Source organism: Magnolia sinica, chromosome 10, assembly GCF_029962835.1.
Source record: "Magnolia sinica isolate HGM2019 chromosome 10, MsV1, whole genome shotgun sequence".
NCBI lineage: Eukaryota > Viridiplantae > Streptophyta > Magnoliopsida > Magnoliales > Magnoliaceae > Magnolia > Magnolia sinica.
Window position 1 is genome coordinate 66638529 of NC_080582.1, and position 15824 is coordinate 66654352.

The 15824-nt window shown below is 37.2% G+C and overlaps 1 protein-coding gene across 1 annotated transcript; it reads left to right on the plus strand.

The window, feature by feature from the left end:
* The first annotated feature begins 6573 nt into the window (after positions 1–6573).
* LOC131257525 (uncharacterized) lies at positions 6574–7784 on the plus strand. Its single transcript, XM_058258330.1, has 2 exons — positions 6574–6743; positions 6812–7784. Exons 1-2 carry the CDS (start codon positions 6605–6607, stop codon positions 7102–7104), a joined length of 432 nt encoding a protein of 143 aa, XP_058114313.1. The 5' UTR covers positions 6574–6604; the 3' UTR covers positions 7105–7784.
* The last annotated feature ends 8040 nt before the right edge of the window (positions 7785–15824 follow it).

Below are 15824 nucleotides of genomic sequence, written 5' to 3' on the forward strand. Positions count from 1 at the left end.
AAAGAAAAAAGAAACAACCATTATTCATGATCTTCTCTATACCGAGTCATGAGACATTCTTTTCTTTCCTTCTTTCTTTTCTTTTATTGAAGAATAACGTGATGGTTATTTATTCCTTTTTAATTGCTTTTATTTTTCCTATGAAGTTTATATTTTCCTAAACATTTTATGGTAAAGTAAAAAGTTGTGGTATGTTTATGAAAAAGAAGAAGAAGAAGAAAGAAATAGTTGTGATATGTACCTTGTAGGACCATCTGTGGCAAATCAATTTTGTAATAAAGGGTGATGATATAAGCAACATGTAGTTTGATGATGACATCACATTCAGTCATATGTCACGTATATGCATATCTTGATGCTTGAGTCATAGTTGTTTGGTTTTAATTGAACCACAAATTTAATTTGCACACAAGCAACTTGTCATGTGACAAAACTACAAATCATATAACAACAACGGATAGGATCTTCCGAATTATATAGCGATTTTGGAGGCACTGGGCATCATTTCTTTACATGTTTGGAATTAGAGAAATGAGATTATGAATTTTCTAAATCCATAAATGTTTTAAATACATGGATTTGCATTGGATTTGGATTTAGCAAGTCTCAAAGTTCATAACTGGCCAAGCTAGGAATCCTTTGGATGAGAATTATAGCAATTGTAGGGCATTGGATAAACTATTTGTATAATCTTTTTTTTCCTCATTTAACTGTGGTGCAATTTGGGAAATATATGGATATCTCCAATGAAAAACAAACATGAGAGATTAGACTAGTATTAACTGAGGTGCATGAGTGTGCTATCTAACCTTTCGACACATTATATTTTGTATTGTGTCAGCATCATATTTGTGCCTAACAATGGGGATTAAATGCCTTGGGTGAGGGAAGTTTTGTATCAGTATGATATTTGTGGCTATAATTTATTTGAGTGGTAATAACCCTCTAAAATGGTTTGGATGGCATATAAACATCATGGCCAGCTTTAGAAAGATCTCAATGGTGAATGTTTCCTTCTTCTTTTTTTTTTTGGAAAGGATAACTTGGGCTTTGGATCAATCTCATTTTTAGGTTCGTCCCTTAACATGAATGATCTCCCTTTGATGAATGATCTCCCTCTGTTACTAATGCAGCTTATATTGTTCCATTGCCTTCTGTTGCATATAATTGTCCTTGCAAACCTTAATGAGCTTGTATATTACATTTTCTTGCCTTAAATTATTATTGTGATTAGTTAGTTTATAGTTGTGACTTGTAATTTATAGTTTTGTAAGTTAGATAATTAGTTACTCGTTTGAGGATTTCTATGGGGCCATACATAGGTATGGTATATTTTTGGTGGCATAGAAATCACTTAAATTGTCCCATTTTGGACAGTTCAAGGTTAGATGGATAGTATGCTTTCATATAATCTATTTCAATGTTCATGCCTGATCCGCGATCCATCTCCTCATTTCTCTCTGGATATGTTTCTTCCATTCCATATCCAATGCCAAATATCTTTACATTGCTTTAGATATTTGGCATCAGAATGTAACGTAAGATAAACTTATCTGGAGAGGCATGAGGAGACGCGGCTGGATTTTCAGCGTGGACGTTTAAATGGAAATATGAAAGTATTACAATCTATTCAACCTTGGATGAGTAACTAATTTAGGATTTCATTGTATTAGCTTAGAAAATGTTGGAGCAGACCCGGATGTGCGTCGGAGCTATCCGGATGTTGAGCGGGGGTCCCTAGAAGGTGGGAACCACTATTTATGTTCGAGTAAGTTAAGATGCATGATTTTCCTTTTCAACTGTTCGACTGACAGTACTTGTTTCAATTTTCTTGGATGGATGATGAATGTATTTGCAAATGTAAATGAAAATAAACAACTTATGATATATATATATATATATATATATATATATATATGTTATCAATGGAGGATACCTTGGTTAGGGGGACATGAAATTCTTGTAGCTTATGGTATGGTGCCCCAATATAAGTTGTATGTTACTATTATGTAGTAGATAATACTAGGTTCAGTAGTAGATAATACTAGAGAACACCTAAACCTGATCCGAACCCAAAACCGAACCTGATTCCCTAAACATAGACCTAAACTTATAACATAAACCTAAACCTATGTCCTAAGCCTATAACCTAAACCTAAACCTATGACCTAAACCTAAAACTTATAACCTAAACCTAAACCTATAACCTAAACCTATACTTATTACCTTAACCTAAACTTATAACCTATACTTATAACCTTAACCTTAACCTAAACTTATAACCTAAACCTAAACATTAACCAAAACCTAAACCTAAACTTAAAAACCTAAGCCTAAACTTAAAAACATAAACCTAAACTTATAACCTAAACCTATAACCTAAACCCGATCCCGAACCTGAACCTTAACCTATAACCCATAACCTAAACCTTATCCCATAACCTATAACCTATTCCCATACCCAAAACTTAGAACTATAAACTAAACCTAAACTTATAACCTTAACCTAAACTCATAACCTTAGCCTAAACCTAAACATATAAGCTAAACCTATAACATAGCCTAATCTTAAAGCTATCTCCATAGACTGACTCTAGCCTTTTCATTGTAGAGATGGATAAGAGTTGGATGCGAGCTAAGAACAGGTTTGGCCCAGAGTATAAATAAGGGGTTCAAGATTTCATGGAATTTGCATAAAATGAGGTAGATTCAGGGAATAGGATTAGGTGTCCATGTTGAAAATACATGAACTTAATATACAAGACTTTAAACGAAGTAGAGGATGATTTGTTCATGGTTGGGATTGACCCGGGTTACACTTGGTGGGTCCATCATGGTGAAGATATGACCCATAGAGTTGAGGCCACTGAAGTCAACGAAGACCCAATTGTGCCAGATGATGAGGGTGAAGACGTTGACGAAATGCAAGATATCATAGGTGATATGTTCAGAGGAACAATTGCGGATACTGATTTTGCAACAATAAGCAGTAGCCAAGATATTCCTCCAATGGGTGATGTCGAATCAGATAAGTTTAGTAGGTTGTTGAGGGATGCGCAATGTCCACTTTATCCGGGGTGTGAGAACTTCTCCAAGTTAAATTTTCTTATAATTTTATTTCATTTGAAGACAATAAATTGTTGGAGTAACAAATCATTCGACATGTTGCTTGAGTTGCTGAAAGAAGCATTCCGGCTGGTGAGACATTGCCCGAGTCTCATTACGAGGCAAAATCCTTAATGCGAGACTTAGGCCTTGGTTATGAACTCATACATGCATGTATAAATGATTGTTTATTGTATAGAGAGGAGCATGATAAGGTTGAACAGTGTCAAAAATGTGGAGAGTCTAGGTGGAAGTATGACAAAGCCGTGCGTAAGAAAATCCCACAAAAGGTGTTAAGGTACTTCCCATTGAAACCCAGATTGTAAAGATTGTTTATGTCTCGTAAGACGGCTGAACATATGAGGTGGCATAAGGAGAAACGCGTTCATGATGATAACACCCTGCAGACTCTGAAGCCTGGTAAAATTTTGACAAGCAACATGACTGGTTTGCGGAGGATTCTCGCAATGTTCGATTAGGTCTTGCAAGTGATAATTTTAATCCATTTGGTAATATGAGTAGCTCGTATAGTATATGGCCAGTGGTACTTATGCCTTACAATTTACCTCCTTGGTGGTGTATGAAGGAGTCATTTTTCATGATGTCATTGCTTACTCCTGGACCCAGGTCACCTGGGAATGACATTGATGTGTATTTGCGACCATTAATAGATGAGTTAAATGAGTTGTGGAGTCAAGGTGTAAAAACGTATGACACATTTGCAGGACAGACATTTCGATTGCACGCAGCGGTCTTGTGGACAATAAATGACTTTTCTGCATATGAAAATTTATCTGGGTGGAGCACGAAGGGCAAGTTGGCTTGTCCTACATGTGGTATTGAGACTTGTTCATTGTCATTGAAGCATGGTAGAAAAACATGTTATATGGGCCATCATCGCTTCCTTCCGAGCGATCATAGTTGGCGCAGGAAGAGGATGATCTTTGATGGCAAACAAGATCATAGGCTACCCCCGAAAGAGCTATCTAGAGAAGATGTGATACAACAACTGAGTAACATTGGAGAAGTTACATTTGGTAAGGCATCGCACTTGAAGAAGAGGAAACGTACAGTATTGGACTATAACTGGAGGAAGAAGAGCATCTTTTTTGAGTTGCCCTATTGGAGTGATCTGAAATTATGACACAACTTGGATGTCATACATATTGAGAAAAATATATGTGACAATGTCTTCAGAACATTGATGAACATAGAGAAGAAAACAAAAGACAGTGTCAAGGCTGGATTAGATATACAAGAAATGGGTTTAAGGAAAGAGTTGCACTTGCAACCACATGAAAATTCGTATACTATACCAGCAGCCTGTTACACATTGACAAAACTAGAGAGAAAGCGTTTCTGTGAATGGTTGAGATCGATGAAGTTTCCCGATGGGTATGCGTCAAACATATCTCGGCGCGTAAACGTTATAGACTGTAAGGTAACGGGCCTGAAAAGTCATGATTGTCAGGTCCTTCTGCAACGCTTACTGCCGGTTACGATTCGTGGATTCCTGAGTAAGGATATCAGTGCGGCATTGATTTTGTTGGGGATATTCTTTAAGGATTTGTGTTCGAAATCGTTAAATGTAGATGTTATTAAACGACTGGAGAGGGACATTGCCGTAATCCTTTGCAAACTTGAAAGAATATTTCCACCTACGTTTTTCAGTGTCATGGTATACCTAGCAATTCACTTATTGCACGAGGCGAAGCTTGCAGGCCCAGTACAATATCGTTGGATGTATCCGATCGAAAGGTGGTAAAGCCTATTAAAATTTTTATTTATTCTGTAAACTACATATATCCATGTTTTCATGCTCTTAACATATTGGTTTTGTGTATAGATACCTTCACACACTCAAACAATTTTGAGGAACAGGGCACGCCCGGAGGGATCTATAGCTGAGACGTACATTGATAATGAGTGCCTTACATTTTGCTCCTTGTATCTTCGTGGCATAGAGACTAGATTCAACCGAGAAGATCGGAATGCCGATGAAGGGCAGGAGTATGAACAAGGACTCATATCTGTGTTTGCACATAATGTTCGTCCTTTTGGATCCCCGACGTTTCAAGATATGGACGTTGGGGATCTAGCAAAGGCGAGGTGGTATGTGTTGCATAATTGTGAAGAAATAGAGTCGTACTTGGAGTAAGTCTTCCACCTGATTATTGTTTTCTCTGTAAACTCAGAACCTTAATGTTTCTTGCTGATGGCGTGTCATTTATGTGTAGCGAACACATAGACAAGATGAAGTCCAAATTCCCCACAAGTTATAATCGAATGCATCAGGATCAGTTTTCACGATGGTTTGAAAAACGTGTAAGATTTCACATTGTATCTCTCCACACTTAGAATTTTCTTTGTATTGCATATTATTTGAACCTAAGAAAATCCCTAAATAATTACATTCTGTACATGATAATAGATGAAGACGTTGCGCACAAGCAACTCTGCGGATGTGTCTGATGCACTATACTCGCTGGCGTGTGGCCCTGATAGACGTGTATCTAGATATACAGGTTGTATTGTAAAAAGGATTCGGTTCCACACCGAAAAACATGACAAGTATAGGACCACACAAAATAGTGGGGTGGTTGTAAAGGGAATGAATGAGGAGGATGAAATTGACTTTTATGGCATTTTGACGGATATTATTGAGCTGAATTATTATATGAGAAAGCGGGTGTACTTATTTAGATGCGATTGGTGGGACGTTGGAAATAAGTTGGGAATACAGACTGATAACTACTTTACGAGCGTAAATTTCTCGAAAGTGGTTTAAGGACGACCCATTTGTCCTTGCCAGCCAAGCCAAATAAGTATTTTACCTCGCTGACACCAAGTTAGGCGGCTGTTGGCACGTGGTGCAGAAAATAAAGCCCAAGAACGTATTTGACGTTCCCGAACCAGAAGTTGACGATAGCGACGACAGGGGAAATGACACGTCTAGGGTTAAACAAGCATATCAAAAAGACGTGCCGTCTGCGGATACAAGGACTGATTCAAGTGTTGATATTGATGTGGTGCAACTAGACAGAGATGATGTGCCAGCTCATCATGTTGATGCCTTAATAGTACGTGACATTATTAGAGATGATAGCGGTTTCATTGAGGGATCCATTGTAGACGATGAAGAGGAAATACTGATCAGCGATAGTGATGGTGAAGAAGAAATAGTCCTAAACGATAGTGATACAGACGACGATTATCAAATGTACACATGATTTACATGTCATTTTTCAATTCGAATATGTATATTTAATATAGAATGACAATGTGGAATGGAATTTAATAAGGTTATAAATTAAAGTTTACAGTTTTAATATATTCTGCTTGCATTATAGTGTAACGGTCTAATCATATTTTAATCACCTTTCTAAGCATAAGTATAAATGCATAGTACCGTAAACACTACTTGTATAATGTTTTAGTATATTTCACTTGTATTAACATTGTTTAAATTTATAAGTTTGTAGCTCGCACATATTCAGTGATGGCAGCAGGTGGGAGAGTACGTCGTTCACGCACTGGATCTACCCCTTCTACCCGTGATGGGACGGAGCCAGCATCGCCGCCACATGTTGCATCGCAGTCGTCGGATCCCTCAGTCACGCATACACCGGGCACTGCATGTAAGTCTAGATATATATTTCTTTTAATGACTTTGGTTTATGTTTAGACTTACATATTTCTTTTGCAGCGGCGTCGTTGACCAGCCGACGAGGACGTGGACCCACGCGTGGGTTGCTTTTACAGCGACTTACACGTGAGGGTAGGGTGACGGTAGAGTTTCCAAAGGACTGTATTAGACCTGTAGGGAACAATGCCAGATTGTTTATGTCGGAGGTCGATGTCTTATGCCGAACTATGATCCCCGCCATCACCTCTCATTGGGTAGACGTGACAGATGATGTGGGACAGCTCATCCGTCAGCGCCTTCAGGTAAATTTATATGTTATGTGTTTTATTTATATATGTATAGCTCAAAATTGATGGAGCAGACCCGGATGTGCGTCGGAGCTATCCGAATGTTGAGCGGGGGTCCCTGGAAGGTGGGAACCGTTGTTATGACCATGATAAAGCTGTCAATTTCCTATGGACAGCATTGGACGGGCCTGGCCATTTGGACAGTCCGTGTTTATGTATTTACTCGAAATTAATGGAGCAGGCCCGAATGTGCGTCGGAGCTATTCGGATGAGCGAGGGTCCCTGGAAGGTGGGAACTGTTGTTATGACCATGATGAACCTGTCCATTTCCTATGGACAGCATTGGAGGGGCCTAGCCATTTGGACAGACCGTGTTTATGTATTTGCTCGAAATTAATGAAGCAGACTCGGATGTGCGTCGGAGCTATCCGGATGAGCGGGGGTCCTTAGAAGGTGGGAACCGCTGTTATGATCAAGATGAAGCTGTCCATTTCCTATGGACAGCATTGGAGGGGCCTGACCATTTGGATTGACTGTGTTTATGTATTTGCTCGAAATTAATGGAGCAGACCCGGATGTGCGTCGGAGCTATCCGGATGAGCGGGGGTCCCTGAAAGGTGGGAACCGCTGTTATGGCCATGATGAAGCTATCCATTTCTTATGGACAACATTGGAGGGGCCTGGCCATTTGTGCTGGTGGCCGTGTTTATATCTGTATTTACAGGGACCATACCCTTAACCTAAACCCGAACCGATTCTCAAATCCAAAAACCTATAACCTAAACCAAAACCAAAACCTGTAACCTAAACTCGAACCTATTCTCAAATCCCAAAACCTATAACATAAACCTAACCTTAACCTAAACCTAAACCTATAGCTTATAACCTAAACCAAAACCTATAACCTAAACTAAAACCAAAACCTATAATCTAAATTCGAACCCATTCTCAAATCCCAAAACCTATAACCTAACCTAAACCTATACTTATAACCTAAAACTATTCCCAAATCCCAAAACCTATAACCTAAACCTAACCTTAACCTAAACCTAAACCTATAACATATAACCTTAACCAAAACCTATAACTTAAACCAAAACCAAAACCTATAACCTAAACCCGAACCCATTCCCAAATCCCAAAACCTATAACCTAAACCAAAACCAAAACCTATAACCTAAACCCGAACCCATTCTCAAATCTCAAAACCTATAACCAAAACCAAAACCAAAACCTATAACCTAAACCCGAACCCATTCTCAAATCGCAAAACCTATAACCTATAACCAAAACCAAAACCAAAACCTATAACCTAAACCCGAACCCATTCTCAAATCCCAAAACCTATAACCTAAACCTAACCTTAACCAAAACCAAAACTTATAACCTATAAGTTAAACCAAAACCTATAACCAAAACCAAAACCTATAACCTAAACCCGAACCCATTCTCAAATCCCAAAACCTATAACCTAAACCAATACCAAAACTTATGACCTAAACCCGAACCCATTCTCAAATCCCAAAACCTATAATCTATCCCTAAACCTTAACCTATAACCTAACTTAAACCTATACTTATAACCTAAAACTATTCCCAAATCCCAAAACCTATAACCTAAACCTAACCTTAACCTAAACCTAAACCTATAACCTATAACCTTAACCAAAACCTATAACCTAAACTAAAACCAAAACCTATAACCTAAACCCGAACCCATTCTCAAATCCCAAAACCTATAACCTAAACCTAAACCTAAACCTTATCCTAAACCTATAACCTATAACCTAAACCAAAACCTATAACCTAAACCAAAACCAAAACCCATAACCTAAATCCGAACCCATTATCAAATTCCAAAACCTATAACCTAACCTAAACCTATACTTATAACCTAAAACTATTCCCAAATCCCAAAACTTCTAACCTAAACCTAAACCTAAACCTTATCCTAAACCTATAACCTATAACCTAAACCAAAACCTATAACCTAAACCAAAACCAAAACCTATAACCTAAACCCGAACCCATTCTCAAATCCCACAACCTATAACATATCCCTAAACCTTAACATATAACCTAACCTAAGCCTATACTTATAACCTAAAACTATTCTCAAATCCCAAAACCTATAACCTAAACCTAATCTTAACCTAAAACTAAACCTATAACCTATAACCTTAACCAAAACCTATAACCTAAACCAAAATCAAAACCTATAACCTAAACCCGAACCCATTCTCAAATCCCAAAACCTACAACCTATCCCTAAACCTTAACATATAACCTAACCTAAGCCTATACTTATAACCTAAAACTATTCCCAAATCCCAAAACCTATAACCTAAACCTAACCTTAACCTAAACCTAAACCTATAAACTATAACCTTAACCAAAACCTATAACCTAAACCAAAACCAAAACCTATAACCTAAACCCGAACCCATACCCAAATTCCAAAACCTATAACCTAAACCAAAACCAAAACCTATAACCTAAACCCGAACCCATTCTCAAATCCCAAAACCTATAACCTAAACCAAAACCAAAACCTATAACCTAAACCCGAACTCATTCTCAAATCCCAAAACCTATAACCTAAACCTAAACCTATAACCTATAACCTAAACCAAAACCTATAACCTAAACCAAAACCAAAACCTATAACCTAAACCCAAACTCATTCTCAAATCCCAAAACCTATAACCTAAACCTAACCTTAACCAAAATCAAAACCTATAACCTATAACCTAAACCAAAACCTATAACCAAAACTAAAACCTATAACCTAAACCCGAACCCATTCTCAAATCCCAAAACCTATAGCCTAAACCAATACCAAAACCTACGACCTAAACCCGAACCCATTCTCAAATCCCAAAACCTTTAACCTATCCCTAAACCTTAACCTATAACCTAACCTAAACCTATACTTACAACCTAAAACTATTCACAAATCCCAAAACCTATAACCTAAACCTATAACCTATAACCTTAACCAAAACCTATAACCTAAACCAAAACCAAAACCTATAACCTAAACCCGAACCCATTCTCAAATCCCAAAACCTATAACCTAAACCTAAACCTAAACATTATCCAAAACCTATAACCTATAACCTAAACCAAAACCTATAACCTAAACCTGAACCCATTATCGAATCCCAAAACCTATAACCTAACCTAAACCTATACTTATAACCTAAAACTATTCCCAAATCCCAAAACCTATAACCTAAACCTAAACCTAAACCTTATCCTAAACCTATAACCTATAACCTAAACCAAAACCTATAACCTAAACCAAAACCAAAACCTACAACCTAAACCCGAACCCATTCTCAAATCCCAAAACCTATAACCTATCCCTAAACCTTAACATATAACCTAACCTAAGCCTATACTTATAACCTAAAACTATTCTCAAATCCCAAAACCTATAACCTAAACATAATCTTAACCTAAAACTAAACCTATAACCTATAACCTTAACCAAAACCTATAACCTAAACCAAAATCAAAACCTATAACCTAAACCCAAACCCATTCTCAAATCCTAAAACCTACAACCTATCCCTAAACCTTAACATCTAACCTAACCTAAGCCTATACTTATAACCTAAAACTATTCCCAAATCCCAAAACCTATAACCTAAACCTAACCTTAACCTAAACCTAAACCTATAAACTATAACCTTAACCAAAACCTATAACCTAAACCAAAACCAAAACCAAAACCTATAACCTAAACCCGAACCCATACCCAAATTCCAAAACCTATAACCTAAACCAAAACCAAAACCAAAACCTATAACCTAAACCCGAACCCATTCTCAAATCTCAAAACCTATAACCTAAACCAAAACCAAAACCTATAACCTAAACCCGAACTCATTCTCAAATCCCAAAACCTATAACCTAAACCAAAACCTATAACCTAAACCAAAACCAAAACCTATAACCTAAACCCAAACTCATTCTCAAATCCCAAAACCTATAACCTAAACCTAACCTTAACCAAAACCAAAACCTATAACCTATAACCTAAACCAAAACCTATAACCAAAACTAAAACCTATAACCTAAACCCGAACCCATTCTCAAATCCCAAAACCTATAACCTAAACCAATACCAAAACCTATGACCTAAACCCGAACCCATTCTCAAATCCCAAAACCTTTAACCTATCCCTAAACCTTAACCTATAACCTAACCTAAACCTATACTTATAACCTAAAACTATTCACAAATCCCAAAACCTATAACCTAAACCTATAACCTATAACCTTAACCAAAACCTATAACCTAAACCAAAACCAAAACCTATAACCTAAACCCGAACCCATTCTCAAATCCCAAAACCTATAACCTAAACATTATCCAAAACCTATAACCTATAACCTAAACCAAAACCTATAACCTAAACCTGAACCCATTATCGAATCCCAAAACCTATAACCTAACCTAAACCTATACTTATAACCTAAAACTATTCCCAAATCCCAAAACCTATAACCTAAACCTTATCCTAAACCTATAACCTATAACCTAAACCAAAACCTATAACCTAAACCAAAACCAAAACCTATAACCTAAACCCGAACCCATTCTCAAATCCCAAAACCTATAACCTAAACCTAAACGTAAACCTTATCCTAAACCTATAACCTATAACCTAAACCAAAACCTATAACCTAAACCAAAACCAAAACCTACAACCTAAACCCGAACCCATTCTCAAATCCCAAAACCTATAACCTATCCCTAAACCTTAACATATAACCTAACCTAAGCCTATACTTATAACCTAAAACTATTCCCAAATCCCAAAACCTATAACCTAAACCTAACCTTAACCTAAACATAAACCTATAACCTATAACCTTAACCAAAACCTATAACCTAAACCAAAACCAAAACCTCTAACCTAAACCCGAACCCATTCTCAAAAACCTATAACCTAAAACTAAACCTAAACCTTATCCTAAACTTATAACCTATAACCTAAACCAAAACCTATAACCAAAACCAAAACCAAAACCTATAACCTAAACCCGAACCCATTATCAAATCCCAAAAGCTATAACCTAACCTAAACCTATACTTATAACCTAAAACTATTCCCAAATCCCAAAACCTATAACCTAAACCTAAACATAAACCTTACCCTAAACCTATAACCTATAACCTAAACCAAAACGTATAACCTAAACCAAAACCAAAACCAATAACCTAAACCCGAACCCATTCTCAAATCCCAAAACCTATAACTATCCCTAAACCTTAACATATAACCTAACCTAAGCCTATACTTAAAACCTAAAACTATTCTCAAATCCCAAAACCTATAACCTAAACGTAACCTTAACCTAAACCTAAACCTATAAACTATAACCTTAACCAAAACCTATAACCTAAACCAAAACCAAAACCTATAACCTAAACTCGAACCCATTCTCAAATCCCAAGACCTATAACCTAAACCAAAACCAAATCCTATAACCTAAACCCGAACCCATTCTTAAATCTCAAAACCTATAACCTAAACCAAAACCAAAACCTGTAACCTAAACCAGAACCCATTCTCAAATCGTAAAACCTATAACCTAAACCTTATCCTAAACCTATAACCTATAACCTAAACCAAAACCTATAACCTAAACCAAAACCAAAATCTATAACCTAAACCCGAACCCATTATCAAATCCCAAAACCTATAACCTAACCTAAACCTATACTTATAACCTAAAACTATTCCCAAATCCCAAAACCTATAACTTAAACCTAAACCTAAACCTTATCCTAAACCTATAACCTATAACCTAAACCAAAACCAAAACCTAAACCTTATCCTAAACCTATAACCTATAACCTAAACCAAAACCAAAACCTAAACCTAAACCTAAGACCTAAATATATTCTCAAATTCCTAAACCTAAACCTACACCTAATCTTAATCTCAACTACTTAACCTAAAACTAAACTTGAAAACCCAAACCTAAACCCGATCCCAAACCCGAACCCGATTTCCTAAACCTAAACCTTAACCTATTCTCAATTCCCTAAAACTATAACCTATAACCTAAAACCTAAATGTATTCTCAAATCCCTAAACCTAAACCTACAGCTAATCCTAATCTCAACTCCCTAACCTAAACCTAAACCTAAACTTGAAAACCCAAACCTAAACCCGATCTTGAACCCGAACCTGATTTCCTAAACCTAAACCTTAACCTATTCTCATTTTCCTAAAGCTAACCTATAACCTATAACCTAAACCTAAAACCTAAATGTATTCTCAAATCCTTAAATCTAAACTTACACCTAGTCCTAATCTCAACTACTTAACCTAAACCTAAACGTGAAAACCCAAGCCTAAACCCGATCCCGAACCCGACCCCGATCTCCTAAACCCAAACCTTTACCTATTCTCAAATACCTAAACCTAAACCTACACCTAACCCTAATCTCAACTCCCTAACCTAAACCTAAACCTAAACCTAAACTTGAAAACCCAAGCCTAAACCCAATCCCGAACCCGAACCCGATTTACTAAACCGAAACCTTAACCTATTCTCAAATCCCTAAACCTAAACCTACACCAAATCCTAAGCTCAACTCCTTAGCCTAAACCTAAACCTAAACTTGAAAACCCAAACCTAAACGCGATCCCGAACCCGAACCCGATTTCCTAAACCTAAACCTTAACCTATTCTCAATTCCCTAAACCTAAACCTATAACCTAACTTAAACGTAAACCTATAACCTAAAACCTAAACCTAAACCTATAACCTTAACTAAAACCTAAACCTAAAACCTAAATGTATTCTCAAATCCCTAAACCTAAACCTACACCAAATCCTAAGCTCAACTCCGTAGCCTAAACCTAAACCTAAACTTGAAAACCCAAACCTAAACGCAATCCCGAACCAGAACCCGATTTCCTAAACCTAAACCTTAACCTATTCTCAATTCCCTAAACCTAAACCTATAACCTAACTTAAACGTAAACCTATAACCTAAACCCTAAGCCTAAACCTATAACCTAAACCTAAACCTAAACCTAAAACCTAAATGTATTCTTAAATCCCTAAACCTAAACCTATAGTTAATCCTAATCTCAACTCCCTAACCTAAACCTAAACCTAAACTTGAAAACCCAAACCTAAACTCGTTCTCGAACCCGAACCTGATTTCCTAAACCTAAACCTTAAACCTATTCTTAGTTCCCTAAAGCTAACCTATAACCTATAACCTAAACCTTAACCTAACCTAAACCTATAACCTTAACCTAAAGCTAAAACCTAAATGTATTCTCAAATCCTTAAACCTAAACTTACACCTAGTCCTAATCTCAACTACTTAACCTAAACCTAAACATGAAAACCCAAGCCTAAACCCGATCCCGAACCCGACCCCGATCTCCTAAACCTAAATCTTAACCTATTCTCAAATCCCTAAACCTAAACCTACACCTAACCCTAATCTCAACTCCCTAACCTAAACCTAAACCTAAACCTAAACTTGAAAACCTAAGCCTAAACCCGATCCCGAACCTGAACCGGATTTCTTAAACCGAAACCTTAACCTATTCTCAAATCCCTAAACCTAAACCTACACCAAATCCTAAGCTCAACTCCGTAGCCTAAACCTAAACCTAAACTTGAAAACCCAAACCTAAACGCGATCCCGAACCCGAACCCGATTTCCTAAACCTAAACCTTAACCTATTCTCAATTCCCTAAACCTTAACCTATAACCTAACTTAAATATAAACCTATAACCTACACTTATAACTTATAACCTAAACCTAAACCTAAAATCTGTATTTATTCTCAAATCCCTAAACCAAAACCTACACCTAATCTCAACTCCCTAACCTAAACCTAAACCTAAAAGTTTAATGAAGTTTAATGAATAAAATTCTGCGTTTTTTCTTTTCTATTCCTCGGAGTTGAATAAGCTAATTGGGTGTGAAACCCTCCCTTCCTTGAAGAGCTAACTACCATGGTGCAAAGCCACAACATCCCAAATCATCCCCACTTCCTACACCCGACATTCATCATCTCCCACAGATTTTCCATCTTCAGATTTATCTTTTCTTTGCAGCCAAATTCTCCTTTACAGTGGATTTTCAGATTCTGGCCCACTAGGGGGCCGAAAATTCGATGGAGCACCATGCACACACCGGACCGCGGATCGACGTGAAACTTGGTGTGAGGGTGGACCTCCCCTGGCCAACTAACCCCTAACTAGTCATTTCCAGTTTTGTGGGCCCCACACACGTGCGGACAGGAACCCATGCACATGCTTCTGAGCTGGGCTGCTACCCACATGTGTGGATTGTCTCAGGTTATTTTCTCTCCCCTACTTCACTCTCTCACCTTAAATCCCTAACCCTAACCCTAACCCTAGATAATCCCAAATTTCAAGTTTTTTCAACTTTTTGCAAACCCTAGACTTTCTCTGAATTGGAATATGATGAACTCTTGAATTGGGGATCAATCCTTTGCAAGAGTGGATGAATCTTACACTCCTTTGGGTATTGTTTGATTTATAATTTTATTTGATCCAGCCATAAATGTGTGTAGGCTTGGTCCCCCGTAGATTTTCCTTTTTGAATGTTTGATCGTATGTGAGAAGTGGAATTTTGTGAGTATTTAAAATTGGTATGATCTAAAGCTTGAAATCGTGCATGTCATATTTAATTTCATGCCTCGTGAAGAAAATGTACAACAAATTCTCTGCCTCTTCTTTGGGACTCTTGTTCTCGCTAAAAGAAGAC

Bases quoted from the DNA above. Each gene is read 5' to 3' on its own strand.
- LOC131257525 (XM_058258330.1), top strand. From the start codon at position 6,605: ATGGCAGCAGGTGGGAGAGTACGTCGTTCACGCACTGGATCTACCCCT. The intron at 6,744-6,811 runs GTAAGTCTAGAT...TTTCTTTTGCAG, and splicing joins GCATACACCGGGCACTGCAT to CGGCGTCGTTGACCAGCCGA.